This window comes from Strongylocentrotus purpuratus, unplaced genomic scaffold (assembly GCF_000002235.5).
Source record: "Strongylocentrotus purpuratus isolate Spur 01 unplaced genomic scaffold, Spur_5.0 spur5_scaffold_2, whole genome shotgun sequence".
Classification (NCBI taxonomy): Eukaryota; Metazoa; Echinodermata; class Echinoidea; order Camarodonta; family Strongylocentrotidae; genus Strongylocentrotus; species Strongylocentrotus purpuratus.
In genome coordinates, this window is record NW_022145605.1 from 20,656,335 (window position 1) to 20,673,930 (window position 17,596).

At 38.2% G+C, this 17,596-nt stretch overlaps 2 protein-coding genes across 2 annotated transcripts in view; one reads left to right on the top strand and one right to left on the bottom strand.

Annotated features, from left to right (window-relative positions):
* The first annotated feature begins 235 nt into the window (after window positions 1-235).
* The window catches only part of LOC115926730 (ABC transporter B family member 1-like), a 48,388-nt gene continuing 31,027 nt past the window's right edge, over window positions 236-17,596 (top strand). The window contains exons 1-2 of the mRNA XM_030991940.1: window positions 236-306; window positions 1,805-1,948. Of these exons, the coding sequence (XP_030847800.1) occupies window positions 1,846-1,948 (103 nt within the window). The 5' untranslated portion in view covers window positions 236-306; window positions 1,805-1,845. The remainder of the gene's footprint in view (window positions 307-1,804; window positions 1,949-17,596) is intronic.
* LOC105440103 lies at window positions 10,536-15,666 on the bottom strand. Its single transcript, XM_030991941.1, has 2 exons — window positions 12,167-15,666; window positions 10,536-11,679 (listed from the first exon to the last, which is right to left on the bottom strand). Exons 1-2 carry the CDS (start codon window positions 12,324-12,326, stop codon window positions 10,577-10,579), a joined length of 1,263 nt encoding a protein of 420 aa, XP_030847801.1. The 5' UTR covers window positions 12,327-15,666; the 3' UTR covers window positions 10,536-10,576.

Consider the following 17,596-nt stretch of genomic DNA (forward strand, 5'->3'; position numbering starts at 1 on the left):
GGGGCGGGGGTCGGCGGTTTAAACCCTCCACCCCCCCGGCCCCCCTTGGGCGGCCAAGTGAGAAAAAAAAGTAAAACGGCGCGATTTAAAAAAAATCCTGGATCCGCCACTGGGTCAATTAAAGCCCCCCTTGCCCTTGTCAAAAAGCTAGATCCGCCCCTGCAAAGCAATTTACGTAGCATATGCAATCTAGATTTTGCCTCGCCGATTTTAGCTACTACGAAAGTAAAGCAGAGTACATTGTCTCTGGTCTATAAAGTACTTCCGTACCGGTACCATACGTAAGCTTAAATCACCTGAGCTGAGGTAACGTAATCGACGATAAATATTTCGTAATTTCTGTGTAGGGTAGGCCTAACTTTAATTCGTTGTTCTCATCTCAGGCACTTCGTCTTCGTCAAACGTAAAATACGGTATTTTTTGTACAGTGCTGTTATTTGGGAATTCATTATCTCACTAACATTGAATTTCTAGCCAAGAATCTTCAGGAGCAAAGGAGGCAGATTAAGATTGCGACTAGTCTAGCTCGGTCTAGGACAAAGTGGGAGGAAGAAGAAGAATATCTAGCCCGACCTTGCTGGCTTGACTTGACTTGAGGACGTAGTCTACAGCTGCGCTGCCCCGCCGTCCACTGCACCGCCTACCGACCGGTACCGAAGGCGAAGCGAAGCTCACGTCGCGCCGCTGCACTGCTTCGCATTCAAGGCCAAGGGGTGGTATTCTAAACAGTCTTGTATTAAGTTTTATTGTAAGTTTTATTAGACCTCTACATCTTCTGGAGATAAAAGAGCGCTAAAATTGTTGTAATTCAACATTCTGAAAATTCTTTCAGTGGTCTATTATCTCTGGAGCTGGAGAGACCGCCAGCTTTCTCCATGTCATGTTCTCTGAGTCAGACTCAGACTTAACTTAGACCCTAGACAGAAATAACCATCTGATTTGGGTCATTTCTTTAATTGTCATTCCCCATTACAATTCTATAATCGGAGGTCTAGTGGAGCCAGACGTAGTCTCAGTGGAACAACTAACGGTTAGAGAGACTGAAGTTTTCGGTCTAACTCAGAGACTCGGTCAGAGTCTAGTCTAGATCTGCAGATTGCACCACTGCTGACAGTGACAGTGACACTGACAGTGACAGTGACATGCTGATTTTTTTTGAGATATTTGTGATTTGAGATTTTGACAAATTTGTATAAACTTCTTATATACCAATTAATTCAAGATCTAGGTGAACCAACAATACTAAGATTGAATGCTCTTAAGTTTAGGTAAAAAGACACGGATGGATGTACATTTCATGCTCTCGATCAGCTCAGACTCGGGGCTCTGTGTCAGTGTGTGCATATTTATTGAATATTGCCATGCATTAATTGCTTCTGGTTTTGGGTGTAATGTATATGCGCTAGACTCGCGGTTTTTGTACTCAATTCAACCAAACGGTTCCTCTATGCTCCTATCCCACTCGAATTAAGTCGCGTATTGATGTATGAATATATTGCAGATGCTGAGCAAGAAAAAATGCCTCCATCATGAGTAGAATATGAGTATGAGTAGAATACCCGACGCAGAACTGAGCCAGACAAACTTACCAAGAAGACGCCCAACTACGAGAAGGAAGAAAATGAAATTGAACTGGAAGCCCAACTGCTGAGAACACAGCATTCTTCCAGAATCTCGGGTAAAGGGTAAAGATAACAGTCTACCCTGTTGTAAATATTTTTGTAATTTCCATGAAAGATAAGAGAAAATTATCATTGTGAAAAATGAAAATCATGTTCTTCCATTTTGTCTGCATTCTTTGCAGGAGTTAATTAATTCTGCAAACACGTCCTACAGCAAGACAAGATGGTGAAGATACGATACACGATGCCATTTTGGAGATTCAGTACATTTGCAAGGTTTCTGGTGTTCCTGGATGGTGCGCTATCCCTTGCTCTATGGGTGACGGGTGAGTTTTCCCTTTTCATATTTTGCATTAAAATTTTTTGATTTTTTTTTAAATTGTCATTTCACAATCACCAGTTTCTCATTTCTTCATGAAATTGATGTATTCCTATCACTATCACTTGCTTGTCAAGTTAAACAGATTCTATGTGTGGGTTGAATTGAACTTTTAATGATGATTATAGACTTTTTTCATATCCGCTTCTGTATTCGCATTTAATAGTAAGGGAAGGCAACTTTATTATCACTCGCGTTCGTCCGGGTTCGGGACGCCTACTTATCTCTTAATCCCCCGTTCCCGGACGCGTATCGTACGCTGGCGGTCCCTTGGCGTCCCTTGCTCACGTCTATTGTTGTCTGTTGGACAATAGACAAGGCAGCCAGAAAAGAAGCCATCCCGTCCGCTAGGACCGCTGTCAATCAACCTCACCGCTATCCATCCCCTCTCTAATCCTTTCTAATCTGGCGTCCCCTGACAATAGCTGACCCGTCTAGAACGCGTTAATCTGGTGTTCCCTGACAATAGTTGCACCCGTCTAGCTCGCGTTTATAAATACATGATAGTAGATTTTCATAGATGAATTTTCAGTCTTGAAAGCAGAGCTAGAGCTGCAATCCTCCCGGGTTGATTGATAATAATTTGTCTAAAAAATGTGTCGCGCGCTAAAATAATAAACCTCACCAGCAACGCCTCAAGTCTTTATACATACAGCCGCATATTGTAAAAGCTTCTTGTGCGACACTGCAAATATATAAATCATATTTAGTAGTGTCTGTATTCCCCAACCTATTAATCAGTACTGCATTGCGTGTATCAGCAATTCGTGCATTTCACAACACGTGGAGAGCCCCCTAAAAGGCGGTCACGTGATCTGAGCCCGACAGAGCTGGGTTTTTTTAGTGCGTGTAGTAAAGATACCGCCACACTCGAAGGGCTTGCGATAAGCGAAAAAAATCTTTACAAAATCTCTGATTACTTGAATTTAAGCGCTTTTTGGCGAAGCCGTTTTTTTTAAAATTGGGCTAAGCCACTGCGTGCTTCGGAAATATGGCTCCGATTCCGCACTTTTGACAGTAAAATTTGGCTTTTGGGGTGGATTCTTGGAAGTGACATCGAGATTTTCTTGTACTAGTGAGTGACGCTGTGTGTAGTGCAGTGCACTGATATGCAATTTGCGTGTGTTGTGGATGCTGGTTTGATATCACGATCGGATGCATGTGTGTATGAATGGCCTGGGGTAATGCGCACGTCTTTGAGTGGTGTACATCCCCTGTGTTGTGTGTAATCACTGACCTCTGTGTGTAATATGTGCATTCGTGCGCGCCGCAGGAATTGCCAACACACAACATTGGCACAACAATGCATATTTCTTATGTCGGGGTTATTCAAAAATAATGATGGTGATATAAATATGACAAAGATAATAATTATCACAAAAGCGAGAGAAGTTCTCATTCACGTGATAGGACAGTAGTTTTTGGTTGGAGTTTATGACAAGAATAATAACTAGAATTTAAATCGTCACGAGGACGATTAAGGTGGTCTGTCTTCAAGTCTTATGATAGATTATAATACTTACTATATTGAGAAAGGGAGAAGTTATATAGACATGTAAACAATGATGATCATCATGATGATCATGATGATGATGATCTTGATAGTAATGTAGATGACGATGTTGATGATGATGATGATGATCATGATGATGTTGATGATGATCATCAACAGACCATGATGACATCTGATTGAAAAAAATGAGGGAACATTTAGATAGCATATAGTCTCAGCTACAACATACTCCAAAATCAACAAAAACCAAACGGAAATAACGGCGATATTGCTCGCAAAAGACAGGAATGTAGAATCCAGATTTGAGAAAAAGTCATCTCCCATAGGGACTACACTCAAAAAGTAATGGATCAAGTGATAATAGGGGAATAATAAAGTAAACATGGTTGTTTATAACATTATTTGTGATTCTACGTGTTTTAATAAGCAAAGGAAAAGGTACAGTGAAAGGTCAAAAAGAAAAAAAAGTGAAGAAAAAAATTGTTGGAGACGCCCGGACTCGAACCAGGGACCTCGAGGTCGGAAGTCAAGTGCGTTACCGATGTACCAAAATATTTCCCATAGAGATTACACGTAAACGGAAAATGGAATTATCAAATCCCACTTTGTAAGTGAAATATGAGCATGATCCCGGCATCTGATCGAAAATTAAAGGGCACACTTACGATAGCATATTGACTCAGCTACAACATACTCAAAGCTCAGCGTAAACGAAGATAAAACGACGGAGATATTGCTCGCGAAAGACAAGAATGTAGAAACCAGTTTTGAGAAAAAGTCATGTCCCATAGAGAATACACGCAAAATGTGAAAAATTGACATGCCTCCTTTAATCGCAAAAATACGCCATGATGCCATTGTTCAAATGAAATATCGTGGAGAATACATTCGTAGAGAATATTCTCAGCTAAAACATATCAAAATTTGAAAGAAAATTGATCAATATTTACAGAGATACAATCAATTTTCCAAAAATCTGCTAACGTCATAATATGCAAATTGAAATTTTAAGTTCGGAGGCCATTATGATGACGTCATGAGTTAATTGAGGGTCAAATGAGACATGAAATCATATCTCCGACTCATGATCTATCTAAATATGAAAAAAATTGGGGGTATCTATCCATTCTGAAGAGTTAAAATGAATTTTGTATAGGCTTGTTTTTGCACATGTAATGTGGATAGGGATAATGCAGATCCGCGTGTGCTGTAAACTTTGACGGACGCTCATTGCGTTATCACTGGTCAGAAAAAGGTGAACAAGGTATCAAAATGCTTGGAAAAATGTGGTTGATATGATAGAGAAAATTTGGCGTTTCCATGTTGTAAAATGTCAGTACGCGCACTTACGCGCGGAAACGCGCGCAAAAAAGTGCTCTCGCGCAAAATCTTGAAAATGCTTACAATGGCCTGAAACGTGTGCAAAAAAAATTTGGGACGAATTTGAGCATTTTAAAATTTTAATGCGCGCGTACGTGCGCGTCGAGGTGCGCGCGCAAATTTTGTTGACATTTTTAGTTGAACTTTGACCTGAAGTTGATGTATACCAAATATGGTTTATTTTTGAAGACTCGTTATCGAGATATGATAATGACTTGATTTTTACAAAATGGCGCCTGGATGACGTCACGATGACCCCATGAACTTGAAAAAGGTTTCGGGAACTTCATATCATAGGGCCTGATGACTAGCAGAAATTTGAAGGAAATTGACCAGGTCGAGTTCGAGTAAACGTATACACAAAAAAAGTGTACGGAATAAATAAAAATAAATAAAGAATAAAGAATAAAGAATAAAGAATAAAGAATAAAGAAAGAAAATTCTAACGAAATCAATAGGTGATCTGTCATCGACAGACCACCTAATAATCACGAAGACGATAGAAGTTCTCATTCGTGTGATAGGACCATATTTCTTTTGTCGGGGTTATGTAAATGAGGGTGATATAAATATATGACAAGAATAATAATAATCACAAAGACGATAGAAGTCCTCAATTGCGTGATAGGACCATATTTCTTTTGTCGGGGTTATGTAATGAGGGTGATATAAATATATGACAAAGATAATCATTATAAAAACGAGAGAAGTTCGCATTCATGCGATAGGACAGTAGTTTTTGGTTGGAGTTTATGACAAGAATAATAATAATCACAAAGACGATAAGAGTTCTCATTCGTGTGATAGGACCATATTTCTTTTGTCGGGGTTATGTAAATGAGGGTGATATAAATATATGACAAAGATAATCATTATCATAAAAACGAGAGAAGTTCGCATTCATGTGATAGGACAGTAGTTTTTGGTTGGAGTTTATGACAAGAATAATAATAATCACAAAGACGATAAGAGTTCTCATTCGCGTGATAGGACCATATTTCTTATGTCGGGGTTATTCAAAATAATGAGGGTGATATAAATATATGACAAAGATAATAATTATCACAAATGCGAGAGAACATTCACGCGATAGGACAGTAGTTTTTGGGTGGAGTTTATACAAGAATAATAATAATCACAAAGACGATAGAAGTTCTCATTCGTGTGATATATAGGACCATATTTCTTTTGTCGGGGTTATGTAAATGAGGGTGATATAATATATGACAAGAATAATAATAATCATAAAAACGAGAGAAGTTCGCATTCAGGTGATAGGACAGTAGTTTTTTGTTGGAGTTTATGACAAGAATAATAATAATCACGTAGACGATAGAAGTTCTCAATCGCGTGATATAGGACCATATTTCTTTTTTCTCGGGGTTATGTAAATGAGGGTGATATAAATATATGACAACAATAATCATAAAAACGAGAGAAGTTCGCATTCACGTGATAGGACAGTAGTTTTTTGTTGGATTTTATGACAAGGATAATAATAATCATAAAAACGATAGAAGTTCTCATTCGCGTAATAGGACCATATTTTTTGGTTGTGGTTCATGTAAATGAGTATGATAATACAGTATGTTTGGCAAGGATAATAATAATCATAAAGACGATAGAAGTTCTCATTCGTGATAGGACAGTAGTTTTTGGTTGGCCGATTTTATGACAAGGATAATAATAATCATAAAGACGATAGCAGTTCTCATTCGCGTGATAGGACCATATTTCTTTTGTCGGGGTTATGTAAATGAGGGTGATATAAAATATATGACAAAGATAATAATTATCACAAATGCGAGAGAACTTCTCATTCACGTGATAGGACAGTAGTTTTTTGTTGGATTTTATGACAAGGATAATAATAATCATAAAAACGATAGAAGTTCTCATTCGCGTAATAGGACCATTTTTTTTTGGTTGTGGTTCATGTAAATGAGTATGATAATACAGTATGTTTGGCAAGGATAATAATAATCGTAAAAATGATAGAAGTTCTCATTCACGCGATAGGACCACTGTTGGGGTGTATGTAAATGAGGATGATATAAATATATGACAAAGATAATAATAATCACAAAGACGATAGAAGTTTTCATTCACGTGATAGGACCATAGTTTCTTGTTGGGGTTATAATGTAGATGAGGATGAAAGAAAATAATAATCATAAAAACAAGTCAAACATTCAGTGCAGAGGTTAGCACACTGGCAGGCGAAGAGAGGGTGCGAGAGGAAGGGGAAGAGGGAACAAGAGAGAGAGAGAGAGAGAGAGAGAGAGAGTGACAGAGAGAGTGAAAGAGAGAGCCTGGGTCTATATTTCGGAGAGGGTCCATGTGGTGAAAATGATTATTTTCGAAACTTCCAAGGGTATGATGAACATTACAACGAACTTCTGTAGGAAAGAGAGACATTTTCATAATTCCTGCAAAGTTCTACAGAATTTGAGGTTGGCTGCAAAAGGGACATAGTACCTTTAAATACAGGCAGCTTGGAACTAATAATTGATTTATTAATTACTGTTTAATTCACTAAAAAAAAATTCAGCGGTGGAGATTGGTTAAAGATATTCCTATAGCATCTTGTTTATAACATCAAAGAGTTTCAGATGAATTAAATATTTTTATCAACACTTTGTAATACCTTTATATCATTTAGACTCGTGGCCATTAAAAAAGGGGGGGGGGGGGTGTGATCAATTGAGAGAGAAGAGCTACAATTATAGTAGCCCACATTTGCACACCCCTCCCCGTTTTTTGTCGAACTTCCATGGGTACAAGGTATTATGCATGAACATACTCCTGTTTAAATTTGAGAACAAACGGACCAGTCTTTTGTATATATATGAAAAAGATTTCTGATTTCTTATTTCCAATTTAAATGGTCCGTTTGCTCTAATAATTATTGAACAATGTTGTTCCCATGCCACATGATGGCATTGCTCTTAATAATGACAGATTTATTATGACATCATTCCCGTCACGAGTATGTCCAGAGTCGGCGCTCTCATAACAAAGGCGTAAACAATCGTAAATAAATCAGTGTTTTGGGACTTTGGTGGTGATTGATATGACGCCTCCTTTGAATTCTGAATGAGCAATAAGCACAAACATTACCTACACTACAGAAGAAAGTGTAGTAGGTCCATGATTATAGAAAGAAGGAGATAGTGGTAATATAGAGAGAGGGAGATTAGAAAGGAGACAGTGTGGAATAAAGAGAGAGAGAGAGATACAATTTGGGGTGGAGGTGGGGGAGGGACATACATTAGTGCCTCCCACCTTTTGGTAAATCCAGGATACGCCCCTGCTCTATTGTAACTATTTGTATACAAAATTATTGACATTTATTTTGTTTTGAAATAAATCCAATTTTATTTGTAAACACTAGCACTGGCGGATCCAGGGGGTGGGGGGGGGGGGGTAATATTTATTATGACATGGTAATATGGTGTACAATAATTGTTCCCACGATATCGGAAGATTTCAAAAGAAAATAACTAGCGCGTAAATTACAAGCAGCCGAGTGTCGGTATCATTTACAAGCGTGTCAATAACAACGTGTCCAGAATGAGTGAAGTGGAGATGTAGATCTATCTTTGCCTTCCTGTTGGTTTTACTTTTCCCTTTTCTTGATTTTTTTTGTACAATGCATTTTTGTATTTATTTAGTCGCCCTTTGTACCTGCCATCTTTCCGTCTCCCGATCCTTTCTTTCTTCTTGAACTCTTAATATTTCTTTATTTATATCTTCATCACCAGGCGCGTACGCAGGGAGGGGCGGGGGTTGTGTGTGTACTAATGGGTGACCAAAAAACATGACCTTACTCCCCCCCCCCCCCAAACAAAACAAAATATCGGTCGGCCAAATTTTCGGGGAAAATGTACTCGTTGCGAAATTTTGATCAAATCCAGGAAAAAAAAAAAAAGTGCTCCTATACCCCCTCCCGTCTGTCATTGCGAAATTTTCGGCGCAATTTATACCCCCTCCCCCTGCGAAGAAATCCTGCGTACGCCCCTGTTCATCACTTACTTCATCTAATTGTGTAATTCCATCTCTTAGATTTTTGTTTCCAATGATTTATATGATAACATTATTATATCGTTTTTTTCAGAATTTCATTGAAATCAGAAATTTGAATTGTGTTCAAGACTGTGCGAATTCATTCTGAAACCTGAAATGCATTATGAATACCCGACAGGCCAAAGTCAGGGACAGAATAGGTACTCTTTAATATTGCGCCGAAATTGTCGATGGGGGTAGCATTAGAGAGATCGAGGGGTCAATCTTTGTGCTCTATTCACCATCTCTCATACACACTCTCTCTCACTTTCTTTCTATCTAGAATTATCATTCCATCACCTCATCTTTCAACATCAACCATCTCTTGCATCCTCTATCCTTTTCATTTATTTTTTATTTTCTTCATTTTTTCTCAATCTGTTGTGCTTTCCCCTACTCTATTCACCATCTCTCTCATATCCACTCTCTGTCTTCTTTTATCATTTCACTTTTCAACATGAGGTGGTAAAATGATAAAAGAAAGAAAGTGAGAGGGAGAGAGATGGTGAATAGAGTAGGGGAAAGAACAAAGATTGAGAAAGAATGAAGAAAATAAAGGGTGAGAAAAACAGAAAACAAAAATGTTTAGATAAGAGAATGGGAGAGATAAAGGAGAGGAGAATTAGATAGAACGAGGGGTAAACATTAAATGAAAATGAATGAAGAGGATGCAAGAGATGGGGGGTGTTAACAGAATGAGGAGGTGGTGAAATGATAATAGAAGAAAGTGAGAGGGAGGGAGATGGTGAATAGAGTAGGGGAAAGCACAAAGATTGAAAAAGAATAAAGAAAAATAAAGAGTGAGAAAAACAGAAAAGTGAAAGGGATAGATAAGAGAGTGGGAGAGAGAAAGAACGAGGGGGCAAATATTACATGAAAATGAACGAAGAGGATGTAAGAGATGGGGGATGTTAACAGATGAGGTGGTGAAATGATAATAGAAGAAAGTGCGAGAGGGGGAAATGAGAGATATAGAGTAGGGGAAAGCACAAAGATTGAGAAAGAATGAAGAAAATTAAGGGTGAGTAAAACAGAAAAGAGATAGATAAGCGAGTGGGAGAGAGAAAGGCTGAGAGGAAAATTGGAGAGAACGAGGGTTAAATATTACAAGAAAATGAATGAAGAGGAAGAAAAAGGATGCAAGAGATGGCGGATGTTGAAAGATGTGGTAGTGAAATGGTAAAAAAATATAAAGTAAGTGAACTCAAAAATGACAAGAACCAAGTAAAAAGTGACTACGGTAAAACATTCTTATTTTATTTAGAAATAAAACACATTTACAAATGTACATAATTACATATTTACAAATGTACATAATTACATATTTACAAATGTACATAATTACATATTTACAAATGTACATAATTACATATTTACAAATGTACATATTTACAAGATTTATGTACATAATTACATATTTACAAATGTACATAATTACATATTTACAAATGTACATAATTACATATTTACAAATGTACATAATTACATATTTACAAATGTACATAATTACATATTTACAAATGTACATAATTACATATTTACAAATGTACATATTTACAAGATTTATGTACATAATTACATATTTACAAATTAACAATCTCCGGTCAACTACAACGTCTAGGGTCCTTGAGCCCTCAAAGCGTGTCCAACCTTCCTACACTTCGTGTTGACCGCTTCACGGATCTCTTTCTGAAACGAAGTCGTTGCCGTAGAGCCCGGAAACTGCTGACTGACTTGGGCGATGATGGCCTGGAACGCCGGCTTTCGTTTGAGACTCTCCTTGGTGACCCACTCCTTACCCGTGAACACTTCCCCACCGCGGAAGTTGCTCCTCGCCAACTCCTCCCTAGTAAAAACCTTGGTGAGCAGCCTGATGGTCAGGGATTTGGGACCTGAACATCCCCGATGTGCATCGTCGTAGTCCAGCTGGTCCATGGCGATGGTGTTACCCTCTGCTCCAATCAGGACCCTCCCATTGCCGAGCTGGAAGTATTCTGGCGAGGACCTGGCTGGGGCCTCGCGCCGGTTTGCCTGCAGTTCATCCCGGAGTCGTTGGTTCTCCTGCTGTAGATAATGCACCATGCCCCAGGTAGGCTGCTGATGGGCTGGTGGATACGATGCGTAGTGGTGATTGCCGTTGAAGTTTGCCTGCTGGTAGGTAGGGATCGGATGCAGTGGCTGGTTGTAGATGGGTTGCTGGGTGATAGGGACCGATGATGACGACGAAGCTGGTTGGTTCTCCTCAAAATCACTGGGAACGTCGTACATGTCGACTGGATCGGCGACTTCGACGGGGTCGGCGACTTCGACGGGGTCGGCAACTTCGACGACTGCGACGGGGTCGGCAACTTCGACGTCTGCGACAGGATCGGCGACTTCGACGACTGCGACTGGGTCGGCGACTGCGACGGGTTTGGTGACTTCGACGACTGCGACTGGGTCGGCGACTTCGTCGAGGTCGACGACTGCGACGGGGTCGGTGACTTCGACGACTGCGACGGAAGCGGCAACTTCGACGACTCTGACGGGTGCGGCAACTTCGACGGGGTCGGTGACTTGGGGTGGTTCGGGGTCGGCGACTTCGACGGGGTTGGTGACTTGGGGTGGCTCGGGTTCGGCGACGGGGTTAGCGGTGGATGATGAGTCCCAAACCCACCCCTTGGGTAAGCCACGGATGCTCCGCACCTGACGACGTCTCACCTGGAAGCTTTGGCTTTTCTCTGCAAAAAAAAAACAAGAAGAAAACGAGACAATAAGTACAAATGCCAAAATCGCCTTGTCGGGTACGCAAAAAGTTTTACACATCAATTCACAGAAGTATATTCAATTTCAATTTAATTTATTTATAAAACATACATAATTATATTTATAACATTGGCATTTACATTGATAAGTAAAGAACATACAAATAACGAAACGAAAGATGAACATAAAATACAAATATATATACGAATGAGGAACCAGCAAGAAAGAACATTTAAGTCTGGTCCCTTGCGACATAATAAAGAATTTTAACTTAACACCTTACATCTAACACCTGATTGCATACATATAAAAACTAATAAAATACTATTCACAAAAACGTAATTGTTTGTATCTCTTTTTAAATGTATTCAGAGTTGGGCTTGCTTTTAAATTTGTTTGAAAGACTAGGAGGGATAATTATCTCAACATTTTTCCAATTTGAAAAGTGTAAATAGTACTTACTAACTGACAAGATCTTCGCTTTGTGTTGCAATCTCTTATACGACACAAACACCTCCATTCCTGGTATCAGCTCCCCGGTTTTCCGCACTCGGCTCCTAACAACCGTCTCCTGGACACCTCTCCACTTGCTAACAAGCCATTCAACGTTCACTGTTGTCATTATTGCGTTTAGAGTTCGGTTCAAGTTCGATAAAATCAAAAAGGTAACTGATACCTTTTGCTTTAACGGTCCGGAATATATAGTCGAAATAGAAGCGCGATCGCAGTGGCCTTTCTCAATTAGCGCGTCACTATTGTGCCGACTTTAAGTTAAAGCCTACTTTATTGGCAGCGATTAGCATTATCGGTAATTTCAATAGCATCAGAGGGAATCGGTGATCATGGCCATGACATTAATAGAAGGGCTTACCCGGATTCTCCTGTTGTTATTACTTTCATAGGAAAAGGCCTATTCATAAATCTGCGTTAGTTTCCACCTAAAAAGGGGACGGGCTTGAAAAACATAATGCCAGTGACATGGTATAGGGATGTCTTTTCAACATTTAATAACTGTAAGTGTATATGCAGATATTCATAAACCAACATAGTGGCAACTAAATCTTGATATGCCGTTGTCAAATCAGAGTAATTTCCCTGTACAGTATATATCAGGTTCGGGATAATTATAATTCTTTTCCTTGGGCATCTGAAACCGTGCTACCTGTACGTATTCAATTATGAAAAGTCGCCTTAAAGTAAACTTGGAACATTGTGTGTTGTCAGATTATCGGTTCAATTAGATGGATCAAAAAACAACAACCAGGGAACAAATATTTGAAAGAAATACGCGTTTATTATAAAAATATATATTATGAATACTGCACGGTTACACAAAATGGAGAAAATGGGGGTAGGTAAACCATGTCAGTGGCTGTCTTGAGCAAGAGAGTATAGATTTAAGAGCATACCGTTCATCAATAATTTTGTTGTGAAATCATGAAGAATGTTACCCGTTCATTCTAGGCAATGAGAGCACGGCAATACCTTATACATCCTTTCCCATAAATTCGCCGATATTGCCACCCATTTATTGGTTCCCCACTTTTTAGCGACATATTTAATTACGATGCACTTTAATGAAATAATATTGATGTCCTCTCTATTTCCATTTCAAAATACAACTGTCTTGTAATATTTTTAAGCAATGAGTTTTTCTTCTATCTACTTCTTTAGGGTGAGGAGAATTGTCGTTGTGTAACAGTCATCTCCCGTGTGTTACATTCTTTGCATGTGATGGAAGATGAAGAATACAATAAAAAGAACAACAAATCACGTGCTTCAATCATCAATGTATCACTTAGCTCATCACTTAAAGATAAAGTTGAGTTCTGGTCATGCGATTGCATTGTGAAAAAAACGGCGTGGAATCGATGAAAAAGTTGGTGTGTACAAAAAGGTTTTGGAATCATCAAAAGGATAACAAATTATTGTTTACCTCTTCCCAGATCTCAACTTTCTCTTTAATTCCTGCCGACGTTGCGTCATCGCGCGCAGTTAATTCAATAGTCCGTTTCACACCAAGATCAGTGACATTAGTGAAGCGCTGCGGGTTGATTGACTTATACATCTCATTCATAATTGCATGCCTTTTCAACTACCATAATTGATATCTCCAACTGAAAAAGATGGGGCTTGGGAAATATGATCACGCTAGTGACAACAAAGTGCTTTCATGTCTAAAAATTAATGCCGATAAAACTAAGTACGAATCTTGATGAAACTACATTGTTTGTGATGATTTACATTTCAACTAAGTAGTTATGAGAATTTAGAATTCGATCAGAACATTTTTTTCCCATTTTTAGCGATGATAGTGCTCTGTTTTCACTCAAACTTTCCGTTGAAGTCCCATTAATACGTGTTACAAAGGTAAAACTGTCTGAGTACGGGTGGGGAACAGATAGGAGAGTGGGGAGAGAAAAAAGGAGAGGGGAAAAGCGAAACTGAACAGGAAATATTACGGTGGAAGGGGGAAAGTACACAAAATGCAAAAGAACGAAGGAAATAAATGAGTGAAATTGGAAAGAGAAGGAGAGAGAGACAAGAGAGAGAAAGCACAAGAATGCAAAAGTGCGGGAAAGGGAAAAGAGGAAGTGATATTATTACGAAGTTGTATATGCAGGGTAAAGATTATACTCAACAGATAACAGTACAGTGTATTTGAGACTTTATTGTCGCCTTACGTTATTCTTCCATACAAAAGCTGTGTATTACACCACACTGCAATCCATGCCCATATTAATTTTTATAGCTGACCGCCGAGTCTAAATCAGAAATAACTCTAATAAATGATACCTCTAATTTTCGTATACTACGGAACTTTGAAACAACAGCTTGGTTTTCTCTTTCAAATATATACATTCGTCACAATATTTACAGCTACGAATTAGAGAGCAAGATAGAGAGAGAGAGAGATATCATAGCGAAAGAATGATGAAGGGGAAGTACAAAGCTTGCAAAAAAACTAAGTAAGTAAAAGTGGGAGTGATATTAAAGAGAGGATAGGGTGAATTTGAGCAAATAACGGCTAAGAAACAACACTAGAATAATAATCCCAAATCATTTAAAAGTATTACTCATTAAGTGATTAACATACTGAAGTTTTTACACAATTTCATAATTATTATGACAATAATACGTATGACTTTTATTTGGTGTCGTACGCACAGTGAATTCAAACGGCTTTCTATATTGGTCTAGTGAATTATCTCTGATTATACATAAGAGAAATGAGAATGGAAAATGTGTGCATATGACACGTCTGCAAAGTACTCCGATGTTTGCCAAAGAAACTTTTTAATGAAGCAATGAAAGTACAATATTTGCACAGTTTGCATTGCGAAAAGAAAAGATTCAGTGGTTCTTTTGCAGTAGTATTGTTACTATTCTCTCGCAGGAGTTTTATTTATGCGTACACTTAATTGAAAAACAAGTGAATCGCTTCGTAATCAAATTTGCTTAAAACGTGCACCAAAACAAACGACCTTTCCACCAATGTACATTAAACCGACCATGATAACAAAACTAATTTTGGGGGTATCGTTTAGAGACATTCTTAATTACAGATTCTATGAGAAAAGCACAATATTTTGAAGATGGAATTCAGACTCGGTATCAAAAGTTTAAACATTTCGTCCTTATCTGTAATTCGCTACGTCACTCTGACAGAAAGCGAGATGTCAACTAAGTACCTGTTAAATATCCAGTGAAACATCACAGGGTACCGCATCGACGAACAGAAGACATGCGTTAAACAATAGCGTTGCTTTAACATATAGTCTCTGATCAGACGCTATTGTTAAGCTACGAAAATAGTTTTGCTTTAAAAACATCTGCGTCACCCAATTCAATAGTCGGTTTCACACCTGCGGGTTGATTGACCTATACATGGGCGTAGATCTGTCATTGATACCTATTGTTCAGGGGGGATGATCTATTCATTCATCTCCCCCCCCCCCCCTGAACAATAGGTATTACGTAAGGATTACGCCCATGGACTTATACATCTCATTCATAATTGAATCACTTTTCAACTACCCGAATTGATATCTCCAACTGAAAAAGATGGGGCTTGGGAAATATGATCACGCCAGTGTCAACAAAGTGCTTTCATGTCTAAACATTAATGCCGATAAAACTAAGTACGAAACTTGATGAAACTGCATTGTTTGTGATGATAGAATTTAGAATTCGATCAGAACATTTTTTTCCCATTTTTTGCGATGATAGTGCTCTGTTTTCACTCAAACTTTCCGTTGAAGTCCCATTAATACGTGTTACAAAGGTAAAACTGTCTGAGTACGGGTGGGGAACAGATAGGAGAGTGGGGAGAGAAAAAAGGAGAGGGGAAAAGCGAAACTGAACAGGAAATATTACGGTGGAAGGGGGAAAGTACACAAAATGCAAAAGAACGAAGGAAATAAATGAGTGAAATTGGAAAGAGAAGGAGAGAGAGAAGCCCAAGATTGCAAAAGTGCGGGAAAGGAAAAAGAGGAAGGAAGTGATATTATTACGAAATTGTATATGCAGGGTTAAGACATAATACTCAACAGATAACAGTACATTGTATTTGAAGCTTTATTGTCGCCGTATTTTTTTTCTATGAAAGCTGTGTATTACATCGCACTGCAAATCCATGCCCATATTATTAAAGATAAACTTGAGTTCTGGCAAAATTCTCACAGAATAAAACGAAACTTACACTAAATGTTCAAGATTACAAATAAATGTCATTGCCAAAACAATTTTAGTAGAAAATGTATACTGGCTGAGTAATGAGCATACACAAATAAGGAAATCTAGGTTTGCAGCCCCGACACCATTTTGTGAAGTCCCATGTACATCTTTCTGTGTACAGTGCTTGTTACTTTACAAAGACTGGGCCAAATTTATTATGATTTTGATGACTCCAGAACTTTGCAGTGCAAACCAAAACTTACATGCTACATGATCAACTTTTTTTTGAACCATTCCACATTTTTTTTTCACAATCCAATCGCATGACAAGAATTCCACTTTATCTTTAATTTTATCGCTGACCGCCGAGTCTAAATCTGAAATAACTGTATTAAAATGATATCTCTAATTTTCGCATACTATATGAAACTTTGAAACAACAGCTTGGTTTTCTATTTGGAATATCTACAATCATCACAATATTTACAGCTACAAATTAGAGAGCAAGAGAGAGAAGGGAGATGTATAGAGAAAGGAATATTAAAAGGTATATATTATAAGATAGAGAGAGAGAGATCATAGCGAAAGAATGATGAAGGGGAAGTACAAAGCTTGCAAAAAAACTAAGTAAATAAAAGTGGGAGTGATATTGAAGAGAGGATAGGGTGAATTTGAGCAAATAACGGCTAAGAAACAACACTAGAATAATAATCCCAAATCATTTAAAAGCATTACTCATTAAGTGATTAACATACTGAAGTTTTTACACAATTTCATAATTATTATGACAATAATACGTATGACTGTTATTTGGTGTCGTACGCACAGTGAATTCAAACGGCTTTCTATATTGGTCTAGTGAATTATCTCTGATTATTAAGAGAAATGAGAATGGAAAATGTGTGCATATGACACGTTTGCAAAGTACTCCGATGTTTGCCAAAGAAACTTTTTAATGAAGCAATGAAAGTACAATATTTGCACAGTTTGCATTGCGAAAAGAAAAGATTCAGTAGTTCTTTTGCAGTAGTATTGTTACTATTCTCTCACAGGAGTTTTATTTATGCGTACACTTAATTGAAAAACAAGTGAATCGCTTCGTAATCAAATTTGCTTAAAACGTGCACCAAAACAAACAAACTTTCCACCAATGTACATTAAACCGACCATGATAACAAAACTAATTTTTGGGGTATCGTTTAGAGACATTCTTAA

Excerpts from the sequence above, each read along its gene's own strand:
- LOC105440103 (XM_030991941.1), bottom strand. The coding sequence starts at position 12,326 with ATGACAACAGTGAACGTTGAATGGCTTGTTAGCAAGTGGAGAGGTGTC. Across the intron at positions 11,680-12,166 it reads AGCGAAGATCTTGTCAGTTA|AGAAAAGCCAAAGCTTCCAG; the intron begins GTAAGTACTATT and ends TTTTTTTTGCAG.